Genomic DNA, 19,183 nt, shown 5'->3' on the forward strand with positions numbered 1-19,183 from the left:
GGTTTCAAACAAACGAACCATGGAAGATAATGAGTAATCCTAAATGAAATGAAAAAGGTGCAATGTAAAAACAATGACAATGCAAAACCCTCAAACCTTGAATCAAAAATATACGATGAGGCAAAGAGGGATGTTCTGATGGGAGGCCAAAGAGGGAATTTTCCCCCAAATCTCTAGTAAGGCACCTTCCCGGCGGGCATGCCAAAACCCTCACACCTTGAATCAAAATATACGATGAGCCAAAGAGGGATTTTCTGAGGGCAGGCAAATCGCCAGTAAGGCCTCCCCGCCAAAATGTGCGTGTGTTCCCGGGGAAGGCGTGTGTGTGGCGAGGGAAGTGGGAAAGAAAAGAGGAGAAAGGAAGTCTCTCGAAGGCAAAAATATCCAAGTGGGAAATGAGAATACAACAAAGGGGGGGCATCTAGGGTTTAAGGAGAAAGAACCTTGGAGATGTGTTAATAACAAAGAAGGCTCTACTAGGGTTTAAGAAAAAATAGATATTTTCATCTTATCTTCATCCTCCTCTTCTTCTTGTTCGTCTGTGTGATTTTTCTAAGCTTTCCAAGCTTTCTGTCGCCATAGCCAGCAGATCCACAGAGCTCGCTTAGCTCAGCTATGGCTGCCTCTGGCTTCGCCTCCTCTTCCCTCATCACCCTCCGCCCCCCCTCCGAGCTTTGCTTCTCCCGTTCCTCCTCTTGCCTCTCCTCCTTCTCCTCCCTCTCCTCCCCTTCCCGCCCCTCCCTCTCCCTCGACCTCTCCCCTTGCTCCTCCCGCTTCATCAGCCTCCTCTCCGTCTCCTCCCCCCGTAGCGTCAAACGTAACGCCATCCTCGCCCTCGACCCCGACTTCTATAAAATCCCCTACGTCGAGGGCGTCCCCGTCGGTAAACGCCTCAAGCTCTGGAACCTCCCCCCTAACCTCGACCAGAAGGAGTTCCTGGAGTGGTTCGACGGCATCAACATCACGGTGGAGTCGCTGGAGCTGACTGACGATCCGGACCTGAATGCGCAGGGTGTGGGAGGGTTTATCGAGTTCGGGACCAAGCAAGAAGCTTGTATGGCGATTGTGCGGCGAGATGGGCACAAGTACAAGGGTCGCTGCATCCGGATGGATTTCGTAGAGAAGCGGCCGCACGAAAGAGAGATTGGGGGCAGGAGAAACCGGCCGAGTTATCAGAGCAGAAACTATTCGAGCAGCAACTATTCTTCAGGCAGTCTTGTTCAGGATTTTGAGCCTCGCACAAGCTCGCGCCCGAGCTATGGAACCAGCTCCGGAAGAATCAGCCCGGGAAGCTCTTATGGAACCAGCGCCCCGCCTGCTCCGAGCTCAACAAGCACCGTCGAAGCTCGCCCTGCTCCGGTGAGTACCCCAAGCTACAGTCCCTCTAGCTATGTCACTTCCGAAGCTCCCCCAAACTCAGGACCAGCGCCCGTCAGCAGTCCCCCCTCCTCACCAAGTTATGGAACTGGACCTGCCAGCAGCCCTCCCAGCTATGGTAGTCAACCATCTCCTCCTAGCTACGGATCAGCGCCTTCTAGTGGTCCCTCTAGCTATGACAGCTCCCCACCCCCTTCAAGCTATCGCAGTACCCAATCCCCCTCAAGCTATGGCAATACCCAATCTTCTCCAAGCTATGGCAGCCCACAAGCTTCCCCCAGCTATGCAGCGCCGCCGGCAAGCAGTCCCTCTAGCTATGGCAACACACAGTCTTCCCCAGCTTACGGAGCAGGGCCTGCAAGTAGTCCCTCTAGCTTTGGGACCACACAATCTCCCCCTCCTTCGAGCTACGCACCAACACCGTCCAGCAGTCCCCCTAGCTATGGGAGCACCCCAAGCTATGGCAGTACGCAATCTCCTCCAAGCTACGGAACAGGGCCTGCCAGCAGTTATGGAAGCAGCCAGTCTTCTCCAAGCTACGGCAGTACACAATCTACTTCCAATTATGGAACGGGGCCTTCGAGCAGTACATCAAGCTATGGCAGCAGCCAAGCTCCTCCAAGCTATGGAACAAGGTCTACTAGCAGTCCCCCGGCCTATGGCAATCCTGGAACTGCCCCAAGCTATGGAACAAGGTCTACTAGCAGCCCCCCGGCCTATGGCAATCCTGGAACTGCCCCAAGCTATGGAACAGGGCGTGTCAGCGATCCACCCAGCTATGGAACAGGGCCTGTCAGCGATCCACCCAGCTATGGCAGTTCGGAATCAACCTCAAATTATGGATATGGATCAAAATCTGTCAGCAGCCCCTCCAGTTATGGAAGTCCTGAGTCTCCTCCAAGCTATGCAAGCAATCCTCCCAGCTATGGTAATCCCGTGGGATCTCCTCCAAGCTACGCAAACAATCTCCCCAGCTTTGTCAGTCCCATTGAGCCTCCTCCAGAGTATGTGGAGCCTCCAGGCTATGAGAATCCCGAATCTTCTCCAAATTATGGTTTCGGATCAAGGCCTGAATCAAGTTTTGGATATGCGTCGAGGCCTCCTCCCAGCTACAACAAAATATTCATAGGCAACTTGGCGTGGACGGTGGATGATGGTAGCCTTGAAAGGATATTCAGTGGCTTTGGGACTGTTCAGGAAGCCAGAGTCATGCGTGATCGGGATACTGGCAGATCTAGAGGCTTCGGATTTGTGGTAATGTCCACGCCCGACGAGATGCAGGCAGCCATTTCAGCTTTGGATGGCACAATGGTGGAGGGACGATCGGTAAAGGTTAATGTTGCTTCTTCACGGTTTTAGATCAGCTAGTGTTGAGGGGTATTCCCACTGTTGGAGCCAACTTATTGGGAGTGCTAGTTCTATGTTGGTGTTCTTATTTACCAAGACAAGGCAGTTTCTAACACTTAATTTTTTGCCCTTTTTGCACTGTTTTAAACTTTTTGTTTGTAATTGAAATTGACTCCCTGCCAGGTTAAGAATTTCCAGGCCCCTGTTACAATTTTACATGATTCTTGATGCAATGTAAATGATGTACTAATCTTAAGTGGGTGCGAGAAATGTCTGATTTTGTACTCTCATCACTTCATATTTTATATTCCTTAGCGTTGTGTAATCTTTTTCATCTTTTGGGGGCTTGGTTTAGACCAAGCATTGTAGGTCAACTGAATGAAATCCTGGTTTGGATGGTCTTTGTGTTTCTTGGTTCATTAGTTTCAAAGTTTTACCCTGCATATGTATGCATTAATGATCTCAGTCGTGAGTCATTATTTGTAGTCATATCAGTAACTCCTATTGTGCATGATGTTGACGTCACACACGGGGAAAATCAGAGCCTAGATCATCTGAATTCCTAGTTCTGTACTGGTCTTCTTATTAAACTTGACAAGGAAGATTCTTAAACTTAGGGTTGTTGTTGCAGATGTTAGTAGAGGTCGTAGAGTGATTGTATCATTTGTACGCTCTTCACTCCATATTTTATTGCCGTTTGCCTCCTACAAAGTGCATCAATTTTACTTAATCCCACGGGTGTGGGATGAGAGTGTTAGATGATTCTTCACGTTTAGATGTCTTGGTTTCTCATCCGGGGACTGCAAGGACTTTCATCTACACAGTGTATTAGCTTTGCTATATTCTAGACAAGTGTAGGTGCTACATTGTTTTTAGATGTTATCTGGTCCTAGTCAGTTGATATTTTCCTCTTCTCGTTTCCATGCTGGGGTTGGTTGGTTTGGCTTTTAGGAGTGGGTTTGATGTCTCTCTCTCTCTCTCTCTCTCTCTCTCTCTCTCTCTCTCTCTCTCTCTCTTTCCTCACTTTTCCCTCTTGTCTCCTTTCCTCCTTTCTCCTCTGAATTCTTTTGAAGCCCATATGGGTCTCAGTTATTTCTTGAGTAACAGGGAAAACATCTACTGTAATCCTCACCACCTAGCTTTGTTTCATGTCTCCTCTAAGCTCCCTTATGTACTTTCTCTCTGCTCCTCTATCTCTGTTTTTTAAATCCCAAGAAAATTAGTCTGCTAGACCAGATATTGTCTTATGATGGATAAGCACTTGTGGTTTTAAAAAAATAAAATAAAGATGAGGGTGGGTTTAATGGGTTACAGCCAAGTGCTTGTACTGATGCTATAAGAAAGTAGTATGTTGCTGTAGGCCTCAAAAGTCTTATGTTTATCGGTTGTTGTAGATTATATATGCTGGGTTGTATGTGACAAGTTCAGTTTGGCAGCAGTATCGAGTTGAAGTTGCCTTGTTAGTTTTGTACCCCATATTGATTTGAGACTGGTAGCTTGCAATGTACAAAATTCAATTTTAATTTTTGAGATTGGATATATTCTAGTTTTACGAGTTCAGTTTGGCAGCAGTATCGAGCTGAAGTTGCCTCGTTAGTTTTGTACCCCTTGATTTGAGACTGGTAGCTTGCAATGTACAAAATTCAAATTTAATTTTTAAGATTGGATATATGCTAGTTTTGAGTCATTCTCCTAATAGTTCACAGAAAATAAAATCAATTATCTAAGCACTTTCTGCGCTCGCGCCAAGCATTACCATATGTTAATTACAACAATTAGGGCTCGCACACTTCCTCTCTGATCCCCCGCCTCTCACTCCTGCCGTCCCCCTCTTTGGTGTCCATTTTGTCTTGATAGCGCTCGCGCCAAGCATTACCATATGTTAATTACAACAATTAGGGCTCGCACACTTCCTCTCTGATCCCCCGCCTCTCACTCCTGCCGTCCCCCTCTTTGGTGTCCATTTTGTCTTGATACAAGATTAAAGATTTGTTTTCTCCCGTCGAATGAAGAGAGTAGAGTTCACGGAGGGTAATGTGAAGATCAACTCAATGTGGATCTTAAAATAGTGGGTACATCTTGTTCAAAAATCTGTAATGGGCAATGTAAAGTCCCGATGGACATGAAACCAAAGTCAATATTTTTATAATTTTCGTGTAGAAAAATGCTATGTCAGTATGTCCCCCTTGACATTGAAAAATGGGCAATTTCTAAAATTTCTGAAACCAATGTAAATCATCTTACTACATATTAAGGAGAGAAATACCATAAAATACCATACTTGCAAGGTGTAGGGGATTTGGAGGTTGGGAAAGACAAGGAGGGAGCTTCGGTGAGGTTTCGAAAGAGGTGGTGGTTCGGAGGGAGTTGAAGGAGTGGAGGTTGCCATGTGTCACATTGGAAGTGTGGAGGAGCTACGTAGATTGTTGGCACTAGATTGATGGGGCGTAGTGTTGGTGATGTGGCACACCAGATTGATGGCAACCCAAACTGACAGTGGCGAACTTGCAATTGCCAAGGCTATTGGTGGCGAGGGCCTCGAAAGCGAGATGGTGACGTGGCTTGTTAGCATCAGATTATTGTGGAGCAAGCAGTGCCTCATGGCGCAAGACTCGGACTGCCACATGGCGTTAAGTACTATGATCTAGCTCAACGATCACATGCTAGTTGCCATCGCTAGACGGGGTTAGAGCGTTGACACAACAATTGGTCGTGCGGCACACACACACACACACACTCTTATATATAATTATAATATTGTTTATAAATAAAAAAGTATATATATATATATTGAGAGAGAGAGAGAGAGAGAGAGAGAGAGAGAGAGAGAAATTGCCAAGGCTGTTGGCAGTGAGGGCCTCGGAAGCGAGATGGTGATGTGGCTTGTTTGCATCAGACTATTGTGGAGCAAGCAGAGTCACGGGATTGTTCGTAAGGTCGTTTGGAGCTTTTCGATTGCTGGCTGTTGGTCGACGGTTTGTGGTGTTGTAGAGGCGGTTGGACGTTGTGCCACTATGTTGGCTGAGTAGGAGGTCTTAGAAGCTTTCGTGAGCAAAGGTTGATGATGGTGTAGTTGGAGAGCTCGGAGCTGCTATTAGCCGACTTGGAACGGCTGGTTGGAGAGGTCACATGATGCCTTGTCGTTTAAAGCCTTGGCTGCCAGTGGAGGTCAATGCAGCGTGATAGAGCCGCGGCAGAAGAGGCTACTTCATAGAGGCTTGTTGGAGTCGTTTGGGCCGTCGAGCCATGGTAGGTCGAGGTTGCTGTAGTTTTGTAGCTCGACTCTCTTGTAGAAGTCTTAGCTATAGGTTCTCTCGAAGACACGAAGTCTTTCTCTCTTTCTCTCTCGGATTTCTTTGAGACACACTAGAAACTAATCTCTCTCACACAACAGAACCTCGTCCTCACAATGAATATCTCACTTCTCTCTCTCAATGAAGGAATGATGGAAATATCTAAGAGATGAACGAAAAAATTGTCAAAGGGATATCTTTCATCAATGGAATGAAAGAATGGAAACACTCAATCTCTCAATCAATCTCACACGCTGATCTCGATGCCTCAACGGAAGGCAAGGGAGCTCTGATACCATGACAATATGAAGAGGGGAGAGGAGGAGAGTGGAGATGAGGAGAGAGGGCACAGCTAGAGCGCACACCACAAATGACTAACTATACACTAGATTTAGTTAAAAATATAGAATATATACAAACCCTTTTAGGCTTAGGGTTAAAGCATCTAATCCTTACTTTATAGCACTCTATTGGGTTAGTGCTATGCACATATGATCACATGATGTTGAGCATGGTTTCTCAACACACAGCATGTCGATTAAGCTAACTTGTAAGAGGCAAAAATGATAAACTAAGCCCCTCGTCCCTTAATTACCTCAACGTGTTTCTCGGATCTATTCCCTTTCCTTCTGTCCCTTGCCAGCACCCTCCCCTCTCTGGCCTCTTCGGTCTCATCCTCGACCTTCCTCGTTGGTCCCTCCCTTTCTCAAAAATTCTCTCCCTTCCTTTCTCTCTAGTCCCTTTCTCCCCCATCCTCGACCGTCCTCTCCTTTCCTCTCTCTCTCTCTCTCTCTCTCTCTCTCTCTCTCTCTCTTTCTCTCTCTCTCTCTCTCTCTCTCTCTCTTGCTCTCATCCCCAATATTCCTCTCCTTTTGCAGTCTCTGGCTTCTCCCTTCCTCTTTGGTGGCGGCCCCGCTCTTCCTCTCTGGTCCCTCCCTTTCTCTTGCTGGTGGAACCCCTCCCTTCCTCTATGGCCCCTTCCTCTCCCTCACTGATGATGCTCCCTCCCCTCTCTGGCCGTGCTTCCTCCTCCCGTTGGCACAGACGCCCAGCCCTCATCTCTTGTTGCTTCCTCTGTCTCATCTCCCCTCTACTTCTATGAGCTTCTGCCTGCCTCTCCTTGTTGGCCTCTACTTGCCTCCCCTCTACTTCCGTGAGCTTCTGCTCCCGCGTCCGTGGCCCTTGCCCAATCCTTGTAGCTCTCTTGCCTTCGCGCCCCTGCTGGCACAACCCCGCTCACTTTGCCCTTGCTCGATGGTGGCAGCTTAGGTCAAGCCAAGGTACTAGTCAAGTTTATGGTTAAGATCGGTTAGGTTATGTCAAGATAGGTTAGGTGAAATAGGTTAATTGTTAGTCTTCATACCTTAAGATATATGACAACAATGTAATTAAATTTATGTTAATGTGAAATGTCAAGTTGTGGATTGTTGATGTTTTTTAGAATGTGAATTTTCTATGCATTTTTGAAAAAATGTTTGCTTTCGAATCCTCCTGAGTCGAGTTATATGACAAAAGTTACTGATTTTACATTGAATTGGAGTATTTTCCCCCATTGGCCTGACATTGAAAAATGGAAATTTTAGAGCAAGCAATAAAAGTTGAGGAGATGTCTATTGAGGATCCTAAGGTGAAGGTGAGTGGAATGATTGGGGGTTGTAAGAATCATGGATAGTCTGGAGAGGTGCAGCCCTAAGCTGTCATCATATGTTGACGGTGGAAGGAGGCTATGATGGATCTTTTTGACCCTAGTGAGCATTGGGATCATGCTATTAACTCAATCCAGATTCCACAAAGCGGCTAAGGGCGTGGCAAATCTGAGATAGGAAAAAGACGTCTAGCCTGAGGCATCAATGTTAAGTATAAAGAATTCTCTAAGGCTAGCGGTGGAGGATAAGCCAATGATACTTATGTTAGTGTGTTATTTGTTGAAGTGAAAGGAGCCGTTCAAGCATGTGAGTTGGATTGAGTTGAGTAGGCAGAGTAAGGGCATGGATTGCAGTGTTCCTATCGAAAAACTTGATGTGAGGGAGTTGAATAGCATGCTACAGGTCTTCTTTCTTCAGGTATTGAAGCTTAATGGGAAGTTGTTTCCTGCGGAGAGTCTGATGAAGTCGTTGTATCAGACGTATTGTTCGTAAGGAACAAGAGGTTTGGGTTGCTATTTCCAGAGTGTCTGAGGTCTCATTCAATATTTGTGTGAATCCTATCTTTAGTTATAGTTAAAAGGCTCTTCTTGCTACTATGACTCCCTGAGATTGTCCAACCCCCAATACTTTCCCAAGGTACCCGTCAACAAATTGGCCCAATACTTTGAAAGTGACGACACTACTGTAGTACTTTCCATCTCCTACCAAGGTAAGAGCATGACTGCAATCTCGGATGGAGGAGCCATGTGGAACAACCTAAGATTGATAGCACAAACCTCATCACCAAATTGGCTAATGGAGCAACATCCCAACGAGATCCCAATCGGTAGGAGTTCTACGGGACATCAAGATTAAGACCTTTGGTCTAACCTACCAAGTGTGGTTTGTCGTAATAGACGTCCCCAACCAACTGAATGGCTATGACATCATATTCAGTAGACCTTTCATGTGTATTGTAGGAATGGTCCATGACTGGAGCTCGAACATAATATATTTACGTAAGGACAAGTGCGATATAAGGGTCAATCTCCAAACTTGGGAGGCTCACCCTATGTCTAGAAATCTATTCGTAGCTGAATTTGGCACCGCCAATAGCTCAACATCGGTAAATGTGTTCAAACCTTATAAGGAAGAAGGCAATGGGAAGAGCCTTGAAGACTCTTTGTTGGGATATCTCAAGGTGTATGCCTCAGGCACACCTTATGTTTCTATGTGTGAGTGCTAGAGGCACAGTTAGGTGCCCACAAGCACAGTTAGGTGGTGGAAAAGCCACATAGGATGATTGAGTGAATCTAGGAGCAGATTGAGGAGATGATTGTGGAGCTTTGAGGTCATCAGTGATGTCAGTGAGCATGTATGAGGTGCCTACTTAAGGACCTCACTCTTCTTCATTCTACAATGGAAGTAATGCAAGTATTCTGAGTTTGTGTCCACTCTACTCTTTCCTTTCAGTGTTCCAACATGGTATCAGAGCCATTTGATCCCCCTTGAGCCCATTTCTGCCACATCATCATCTTCTTCTTCATCTTCTTCTTCTCCATTTTCCTCTTTCTTCCCAAAATCTTTGAGAGCTTGGTTCTCCACCTACAAATGACCATTGCCCAAACCCTCTGAGCTGGAAACTCCTCTAGTATGGGCGAACTTCCACCTGCAAGCAATTGAAGAAAAAACGTCTGTGGTGGCTGCCATTCTCCAAACAGCGAATTTCTTCTGTTGCTCAATACTCCCTGCTTGCTCCGCGATTGCCTGAGCCCTCTTAGGAGTAGATAGGCGACCTCAAGACGAAGATTTTGAGCCATTTTTCAGGTCATTTGGTTCAGTAACGAGGGAGAAATCGTCAAAACTCAGTTTCAGCCTGTAGCAACTCTCTCGGGCAAAAGTACGCACCATTTCGTCCAACCTTTGTGCTGGACCTTCTCTGGTATATGAGCTTTCTTTTGCTTCAGAAAGCCCTCTTTTCCTTGCTTTGAAGAGTGAGCTACAAGCCCTCCAAGTTCAGCTTTTCAGTTTTGACAGTTTTGGACAAGTTTTTGAAGATGATGCTACATAAAATGCTACTCTAGCATTTCTGGTTTTTTGAAGCTTTCAATAACTTCAGTACAAGTGTGGCTTCAGTTTTGTTTTGAATTACTAGACCTGGTTTTGATTGGAAAGTATTTATTTCACCCACTTCTATGAAGCATGTAAGAAGAAGCATCATTGATTGAAATTTGGTCACAAGACTTTGCTACATTAAATGCTTATATTTTGAAGCATTTCAGTTGTTATTCTAAGCCCTGTAAGAGAGTCTTGACACTGCCCAATACCTGGGTTAGACCCTCTCATGGCTTGCTTATGCAAAATATGTGAAAAGCCAAAACATAAAGCAATGTCTTGTTATGCTACAAAGGATGAAAATGCCAATCTGACTTCCTTGTTGAAGATTGCCAAAAAGGAAGCAACTTCAAAGACAGAAAATGCAAATCTACTTTCAGTTGATGAGCCTCCACAAGATGAGGCATCCTTTGAAGATTATGCATTTTAAATCATCTCTATGTATGCTCCAGATCTCTCTTTTTATGTCAAGGTACTCAGCCTGGATAGTCCTCCAAAATGAATGAAATAAATTATTGTGTTTTGTAAACACCTCTGGTCACCTTATGATGTAGGCCATGTGTATGTTTTGCTCCATGGTACCTCCTGCAGACATTGTGTGCATGTACATGCAGGGGAGATAACCATTGGAAGGTCTGTTTGTATCCCTTTCTGTTTACCTTACACCCAAGGGAACCCTTGCTAGCATGAGAACCTAGCCATAGATTAATCCTTGACCACCATGAGATGGCATGAGAAACTATGAGACTAGATGTATCCTTGACATAGCCTGAGGCATTTCCTTGAGGGGAGGTTTGTTGGGATATCTCAAGGTGTATGCCTCAGGCACACCTTATGTTTCTATGTGTGAGTGCTAGAGGCACAGTTAGGTGCCCACAAGCACAGTTAGGTGGTGGAAAAGCCACATAGGATGATTGAGTGAATCTAGGAGCAGATTGAGGAGATGATTGTGGAGCTTTGAGGTCATCAGTGATGTCAGTGAGCATGTATGAGGTGCCTACTTAAGGACCTCACTCTTCTTCATTCTACAATGGAAGTAATGCAAGTATTCTGAGTTTGTGTCCACTCTACTCTTTCCTTTCAGTGTTCCAACACTCTTGGTGTGCTCCTTCACCCGAGTTAGAAGACTCACTAATTTGGATTCATACTTTGGCCACAATAAATCCTCCAACTGCTAAAGGAACTCAGGTTATGCACTGGACAATGATAAACCTACCCGCCATGACCCCTTTTTACGCCATAATAGTGGTACTACCTAATGAAATTGAACTTGCCATTGATTTTTTAATGATACTAAGGAGGCAGGTATAACTCCATCTCAGCTTATGTTAGATCTACCATCAGTAGGTGCAACATGCCAAATACAGGCCTTAGCAGATAATTGATCAAGCACCAACCTCATCTATTGGGAAATGAAGACCTAGGCTTGCTTCCCATTGCCATAGGTTGAGATCCATACACAGTCATGGCTACCTTCGGTTTTGCCGCCTCCTCCGCTGTCTCCTTTTGGGAGCGGGATGACTAAGATAAAGCCTTGAGTTGCCTCTAGGGCTTGATCTCAGGATCCCACATACACATCGAAATGTTTTAGCTGCTTGGTCTAAACGATATTGGCAACTCTATTGGCAAAGATATCGTTGAGTAAGGTGGTGCCACGGTCATCATCCCCTTATTTTTCATGTGTGTGAGAGAAAGATAGAGACATATACAAATTTGCAGAGGAAGAGCTTTTGCTTTTCATTGCCATAGCTTGAGATCAATGCACAGTCATGGGGCTGTCTTTGGTTTTGTCACCTCTCGCTTCGCAAGCCTTGCAGAAATGCTCCCATGCGGGGTCACCAAGATAAAGCCTTGAGCTAGGGAAAGTTTTTCTTGGTTGTGGTAGGTGTTGCCAAGGTCATGTGATCCTTAAACCCCTCCCCTTCTTCTCCATGTGTGTGTGTGTGTGAGAGAGAGAGAGAGAGAGAGAGAGAGAGAGAGAGAGAGAGAGAGAGACACACACACACACACACACACACACACACATATGCAGATGAAGACCTAGGCTAGAGGCATGCCTGACTGTGTATGGATCTCAAACTATGGTAGATGAAGACCTAGGCTAGAGGCATGCATGACTGTGTATGGAAAAAGCTTGGTGGTTTTTGCCGCGTCTCCTTGTGCAAGCCATGCCAACCCAACAGGGCCCCCAAACGAGGTGACCAAGGGTTGTGCGGTTGCCACCGTGGTCTCTGTGAGAGCGAGCCTTGGCAGGTGACCAAGCACTGAGCGTGGGCTGCCGGCGAGTGACCAAACCGAGGGCAGGGTGCACACCCACAACGGGTAGAGGTGAGAAATATCTTAGGGTAAGGGAGTGCATGGCTGAGATAGATAGGTAGTACGTGCCAAGGGATCATAATCTAATCCTCACAAAACCCTTTCTTCTTTCTTCTTCTGCTTCTTCTTCTTCAAGTGAGCAGATCAATATACAGACAGACTACCATAGCTTGGGATTTACAGACAGTCATGGCTGCCTCTGGTTTTGCGTCTTCCTCCATCGTCTCCCTTCGCGAGCCTTGCCTCTCGCGAGCTTCCCCTTCCCGTTCCTGCTTCCTCTCCCCTTCCCTTCGCTCCCTCTCCTTCGACCCTGCCCCTTCTCCTTCCTCCCGTTTCCTTAGCCTCCTCCATGTCTCCTCCCCCCATCCCGTCAAGCGTCACGCCGTCCTCGCCCTTGACCCTGACTTCTACAAAATCCCCTACGTCGAAGGCGTTCCCGTCGGAAATAAGCTCAAGATCTGGAACATCCCCCCCAATACCAACCGTGACGAGTTTATGGAATGGCTCACCGCCCCCAACCTCAACGTCGACACGCTCGAGTTTACAGACGATCCTGAGCTGAACGCGCAAGGGGTTTTCGGGTTCGTCGAATTCAGCACGAAGCAGGATGCTTGTATGGCGATTGTGGAGCTCGATGGGCGCAAGTATAAGGGTAAGTGTATCAGAATGGACTTTGTGGAGAAGCGCCCTCATGAGAGAGAGATTGGTGGAAGGAGGAATCGGCCGAGTTATCAAAACAGAGATTATTCAAGTAATTCAGGCGGTGGCTTTTCTTCGGGCGTTCAGGACTTCGAACCCCGAACCACCGCATCTCGCCCTAGCTCCTTTGGCAGCGGCCCGGGAGCCAGCCCAAGCTATGAACCCAGGCCATACAATCCTCCCAGCTCGAACCGAATCTTTGTTGGTAACTTGGCATGGACAATGGACGATGCTGGCCTTGAGCGGCTTTTCAGCGCTCATGGAGCCGTGCAGGAAGCTAGAATAATGCGTGATCGTGAAACTGGAAGGTCCCGAGGCTTCGCATTTGTTGTTATGTCAACTCCCGAAGAGATGCAGGCGGCTATATCAGCCTTAGATGGCCAGATGGTGGAGGGACGTTCGTTAAAGGTGAACGTAGCAGCCGCGAGAGTTTAGGGTTTTAGCGGGTCTTGGTCTGTATCGTACTGTCCTTTTCGTACGCCCAAATATGGGACGTTCGTGTGACTTAATGATTTCCCCTTACATTGGCTGTTATGGTTTGCCCACTAGGAAGAGTGAAACCAACCCTGTTATGTTTAAGGTGCTGCAGGGGGAAGGTCAGAATATTAGAGGGACCATTTTTGCATGTCATCAGTCTGGATATTGGTTGTGTTAGTCCTTTTCTTGTAAGCTAGTGCTCTCCATGCAGGAAGTTGTGTTGGTCATTTCCTTGTAAGCTGTGTGCCCTCCATGTAATGCAGATAAGTAGGTAGTGGATAATAGTTATGGCTCATTTTCATGTAATGTACGTGCTGGGTCCTGCGTGCTTTAAGTTGACGTTGTTACTTTTTTGTGATTTGTGGTGTACTTTTCAGAAATTTTAATGGATATTAATGGTCGTTTCTGCTAAGGAAGCTTTGTAGTCTTACCGTTCCTCAATTTGGACCTCCTTCTAAGTTGAATTTTTTATGTGTTCGTGGTTTATGTTATCTTGTACTTCAAAGTTCAGTACATTTTAATAATGAATATGATTTTGGGGTCAGATACTTCTTTTAATAATGAATTAGATTTTGGGGTCTGATACTTGTTTTACGAAGGTGGGTTCTGAACCTCTTTCCCTCATCTTGTATTTGGAAGGACGTCTTGGTTTGGTTTTCAATGAACCTGGTGCTTGTTTTCACAGACAGGATGATGTAACTAGCGAACAAGGGATCAGTTCACATCTCTCCCGCGTGTGGACAGTCTGTTGTTTAACTTGTGGGATTTCAACACCTTTCTTTCTGTGGACCTGCATGCCTTCAACCTATGTGGTGTGTATTACTGGTGGTTGGATCTGCTTACCATGCCAACCACTTGGACAAAGGAGCCATGTGGACTAGTTATGCCTTCAACCTATGTGGTGTGTATTACTGGTGGTTGGATCTGCTTACCATGCCAACCACTTGGACAAAGGAGCCATGTGGACTAGTTATAAAGCTGTAGTCAGCTGGGCTAAGGTAGAATGTGACTCGTTTCTCATTGGTCGTATATATGTTCTTGTGTTGTTGGTGACATGCATATTCTGCCCTGCAGGCAGTGCTCTCCTTACACTTTTTTTTTTCAAGAAGTGTCCAGTTATTTTAGGCCACGTTTCACCACGTCTCATGTGCCCATACTTATTCGTGGCCCTTCCCCTACAAACGCTCAGTGCATGCCACTATGCTTGTGAGTATAAGGCATCCTTGTATCTAATTCCCTTGTAAAAAGCAATGCTTGAGCACAAGCTTGGCCAGAGGACTTTTAGGAGGGAAGGCGCAGGCACAATTCATACATAGACATGGACACAAGCACATCCATGCATGAAAATATAAGTCTTCTTGCATTGTTTTCGAGCAGATGAATGCCATTACCATTCAAAGGTAAGTGCTGGATGTACATCTGTGATTTTACGACATGCATGTGGTGGTATGGAAATGCTGCAGGTCTTTCTCCTTTTAAAGCTTGTCTTGTAATGAAGCAACAGTCTTCAACTGATTGCAGCCATGTTCCTTTCCAGTAGTGCCTGATGAATTCATTGAGTTTTTCAGTTGCCTTTAACTGTGAGTACTTCCATGTTTCCTTGCCTCCAAATGGCACCAGCGACCTCACTTCTTTGCATATAAGAAGCCTGCTCTTTTTGCCTGCACAGAGCTTGAGCAACTCTAAAATTTTCAGAGAGAAGATGCATGGTGATGTCTTCAAGTGGTACTAGTGACCACACTTCTTCACACATAAGACGCCTGCTTTGCCTCAATAGAGTTTTTGGTAATTTAGACTTAACTGAGTCGCATTGATCAGTCTGTCCTTCCATGCCTCTGCAGAATTTGCATTGGTATGATCAAGTACATCTTTCGAGGCCCAAACAAAAATGGCGGTCTGTAGTAGGGATTAGAGACGGGGGATATCGTGCTTTTTGCATGTGTAAATGATGTTGTGGTTCTTAAGAAAGAAAGCTGTTTGTGCCCAAGGTTTTTTGCGAACTGACATTGACAGTAGGTGAGGAATGCTCAAGTCTGGGGATCTTACAATCCCTTTTATTTACTTGTAAGGTCAGCAAATGGTCAGCACAAGGTTAGAAACCTGTTGACTTCAAGAAGGGAAATCAACTCTTGGGGTTTTCTTCCATTTCTGCTGTCGTTAGGAGTTTAAAAGTTTATAGATGCAGTAACTGTGGAAGTCAAACTCTCCTCCTGGCTATTTGTTGTGTTTTCAGAGGACGAGTTTGTGCATGTTCCTGTAGTCATCTAGATATATAATGTAGACTGGTGCACTAGCTTTCTTTTGTGAAATGATTCTGTTAGTTTGGTGTGTCAATTAGAGAATTCGATCTAGGTGACAAAGATGTGGACAAATCTATCTTAGAGTCAATGGACAAAGCATTTCTCTAGTTTGGAATGCTCTTGCGGGAACTTGAGAAAAGCTCGGAGGATCAGGGGAGAACTCACTGAGGGTTGAAATGAGGCACCTCAGTTCGTCTGGGATACTAGCTTGTGAACGAAAAGGATATACTAGCTTGTGAACAGCGTTGTGCCACTGAAGTTGTGTAATTGAGCATTTCTTACTTCCATAAGAGGCTGCTGCTTGTTCAGGCAACCAGCAAAGGGGTGATTATTCAGTAGAACCTGGAAAGGGATGACATCTTTGAAGACTCTGGTATTGATTCAACCAGCATTGATATGACCTAAGAATCTCATCTCATTAAGAATTATGATATTTAATGCCCCCATGCTATACAGCTCCAGTGACTTGTATTTGCATGCATCTTTTGAAAGAATAGGAGAGAATGCATGTGCCATTTTGCACGTTGAAGTGGATCCCAAATTTGTTCGTAGAGAGTGCATGTGCTTCTTGTGCAAATATGCAAATTAACCTGCCCTGCAAAGGATTTGATTGTTAGCTATTCAACCCAAGTTGAAAAGATCCTCAATACTGAACAACGAACCCATCACAATTGCAACTCCCCCATTACACATTCAACAATCCTTTCTTGGATAAAGCCCCTTCACCCTCGTGTGCTCATTGTCATGTCTTTGGTTGCATTTACATGAATTCAGGGACTCCTCTTTGAATCCAAGATTGTGACTTATCTTCCAATCAAATTGTAATGATAGTACTCTTTTGTGAGAGGATTCCTTTGAGTCTGGATGGAGGAGCACTTGCCTCTTCCCAAATTCCTGTAATGTGTTACAAGTTCTCATCTTGTCGGATTTTCTTCTGTTTTCCCATGTCATCTTTATAAAATATGTGGCCCAGGGTAATTGCCCATCCCCATGATGTGTTACGAGTTACCATCTTCTCTCATCATGCATACTCGTAGCGCCAAACAAGGGTCAAGGTCCCAAAGATTCAAAGTTAACACTAAGCCTTGAAAGAGAGGCTCCTTAACAAAATTGGAGCTCCCTCTCCACTTGGCCCTCCCTTCAAGCTGCCAACCATATTGGCCCTCAATCCAACAACAATGGATAGAATGACATGGTGAGCAATGTTAGACTAGGAGCCTGGTCTGTAAATTTGGCAAGCAATTGCATATAACAATATGGCAACGACTTTACTTTACTAATAGAATGACTAGATGGGAGGATGAACAAGAACAAGCGTGGCCTAGCCATTAGATTGACTAGATGGGAGAATGAACAAGAAAAAGCGTGGCCTAGCCATTGTTTTGTCTCGTGGTAGAGGGGTTAGTAAGTTGGTGCTTCAAAATGCAAAGACTTGGCATGGTTTGGACTTGATGCAATTGTGCGATCGGGTGGTAGGTAGCAACGCTCTCAAGATTGGTTTGCTGAGAGGATTTCAAAAGAAGCACCTAGAAATATCAATTTGAGTGGTTGTAGGCCTTGACCATTGCAAGGGCTTGAATTGTCAGTCGGATGTTAAGAAAATCCATGACAATCTTCACCATTTGTACACGAAGCTTCCACATCCACCATCACATATTTTTGGAATGCACATGCAAGATGCAATAAGTGTGCAGGCAGGGAAGGACAATAGAATGTGCAACATTGTGAAGGGGGGCATGCGTTGTATGTATGGATTGATGCCAACAATTGGGAGTCAATTTTAGAGTGATATTAAAGACAAGTAATAAAGCTGTTGGAGGCAGCTTACAATTTGATCAACACCAATGCAATGGCATCATCAAGCAATATTGACATTAGAAACTCTAGGAAAGTTGTTCAACACTTGTTGGGAACATGGAGGTAGACAATTGATTCCTCCCCCCATAAGATGGTAAGGAATACATAAAAAAACCACGAGATCATGCAAAATGCTACAAATATTTCTTAGGATAGTTGAAGATGCCAAGACATCCAACGCCTCTGCATCAATTCATGATGCAAAGTCTAAAATTGTAAAATATCAACATAGTTAGAGCATTATAGAGAATTTTCTTCAAACTTTTTGTTTTGTAAAGATTGATTTTAAAAGATCATATTATCAGCTACAAAATCAAGTTTTCAAATATTTAATGAACAATGTAATAGGATACATGCATGCGCTCAAGCATGAAGAGACTACTCATCAACTTGAGGTAACCTTATTGGGCAAAGGTTACGAGAAGATGGTCCAACGCATTGCAATTCTTAAAACTAGTGGCAATTTGTTTTGTGGAGACTGATAACTAACGACAATTTCTTGTGTTAACTATCTAATTTATCGAGAGAGAGTTTGTACTAAGTCGAACAATCACGAGTCAGATTGAGGACTTTGACAACATTGAAACCAGAAAATAGACAAACGAGTGCACAGAGAAGGAGCGAATGACAAAATGCAAAGGCCACACGTTTGTAAAAAATATGCAAAGCCCATTGAGAGAAGACTAGGATTGAATGCACAAACATGTCCAAGAAATGGTTTATGCAGTAAAGTGACAAGTTATGGCAGTTACTTGGTCATACAATATTTTAGAAAATACCTCCGAGTGTGATTTCAAAATCCTGCAGACTTGCTTGATGATGACTGGTGACTATACCAAAGATTGTTTCTAGGAAAACTTCCGCACCAACTAGGCAGTAATAATCAATGTTTGATATGTGCTAAAAATGAAGACAAAGGTATGCAGCTAGGAGAGAGGAGCACCTGCATCAGGGACAAAGAGGTTGGCATGAAGAAGATCTTGGAACTGCACTAAATTTCAAGCCAAAGATGGACAATTGTGAGAATCAGGAGGATGTAGCAAAGAGTCACCTGCATTGGAGAGCTCAAGATCTAACCATGGGCAGAGAGTGTTGGCTTCTAACTACTAGACTAACACTAGGAGCAAATTGGTTTCATGAAGGCATCCAAATCGACCTGAAGGCTTTGGTGGCAATGCAATCTTTAGGTATTGGATATAAGAATCTGAGTAGTCATCCACAGTCTTGATCCTGAAGAAGCCCATGAACAAGTCCCAAGACTAGCCATGTGTAAGGGTCTCGGTAGGAAGGACACATGTGCAGAGTAGAAGCAATGTGTGCTTTAGACTAGAAGCAACAAAGAAGAATTGCCCATGAGATAGAGGCTCTCCACTGATGTCTTTGGTATCTACATTTTGGCATCTAAATCTACAAAAAGCTTCGCCTTTGTTATATTTACAAGTTCCCTTCATGTCATAACAAGCATCAAATCAGTCGTTAAGCTTCGCCTTTGTTATATTTACAAGTTCCCTTCATGAGTTGCAATGGGCAGCGACACCATCTAGTGCAGCATTGCTGACAAGCGTACTAACAAATAGGCTCTAGCACTTCCTCTTGAAATCACATTTAGCTTTAGCTTACCATCTTTTCCTGCCGCTCCAGAGTCTAGATACCTCATAGGGTTAAACGTGGATTCCCTCACCCTAGGTTCAGAGGGTTGGTCACCTACAGTCATGTCGTTGCTCGTTGTAGCATAGGTGTTCACAAGTGTAGCATAGGTCCTCGGGTCGTGTTTCGG

The 19,183-nt window shown here is 44.9% G+C and overlaps 1 protein-coding gene across 1 annotated transcript; it reads left to right on the forward strand.

The window, feature by feature from the left end:
- Positions 1 to 470: 470 nt before the first annotated feature.
- LOC147890243 (uncharacterized) lies at positions 471 to 13,533 on the forward strand. The gene is made up of 2 exons (XM_087390237.1): positions 471 to 2,733; positions 12,173 to 13,533. The coding sequence occupies exons 1-2, from the start codon at positions 616 to 618 to the stop codon at positions 13,205 to 13,207; spliced, it is 3,153 nt and encodes a 1,050-aa protein (XP_087246363.1). The 5' UTR covers positions 471 to 615; the 3' UTR covers positions 13,208 to 13,533.
- The last annotated feature ends 5,650 nt before the right edge of the window (positions 13,534 to 19,183 follow it).

This window comes from Dipteris shenzhenensis, chromosome 19 (assembly GCF_047967505.1).
Source record: "Dipteris shenzhenensis isolate YYH24624 ecotype China chromosome 19, Dip_SZ_1.0, whole genome shotgun sequence".
NCBI classification, from domain to species: Eukaryota; Viridiplantae; Streptophyta; class Polypodiopsida; order Gleicheniales; family Dipteridaceae; genus Dipteris; species Dipteris shenzhenensis.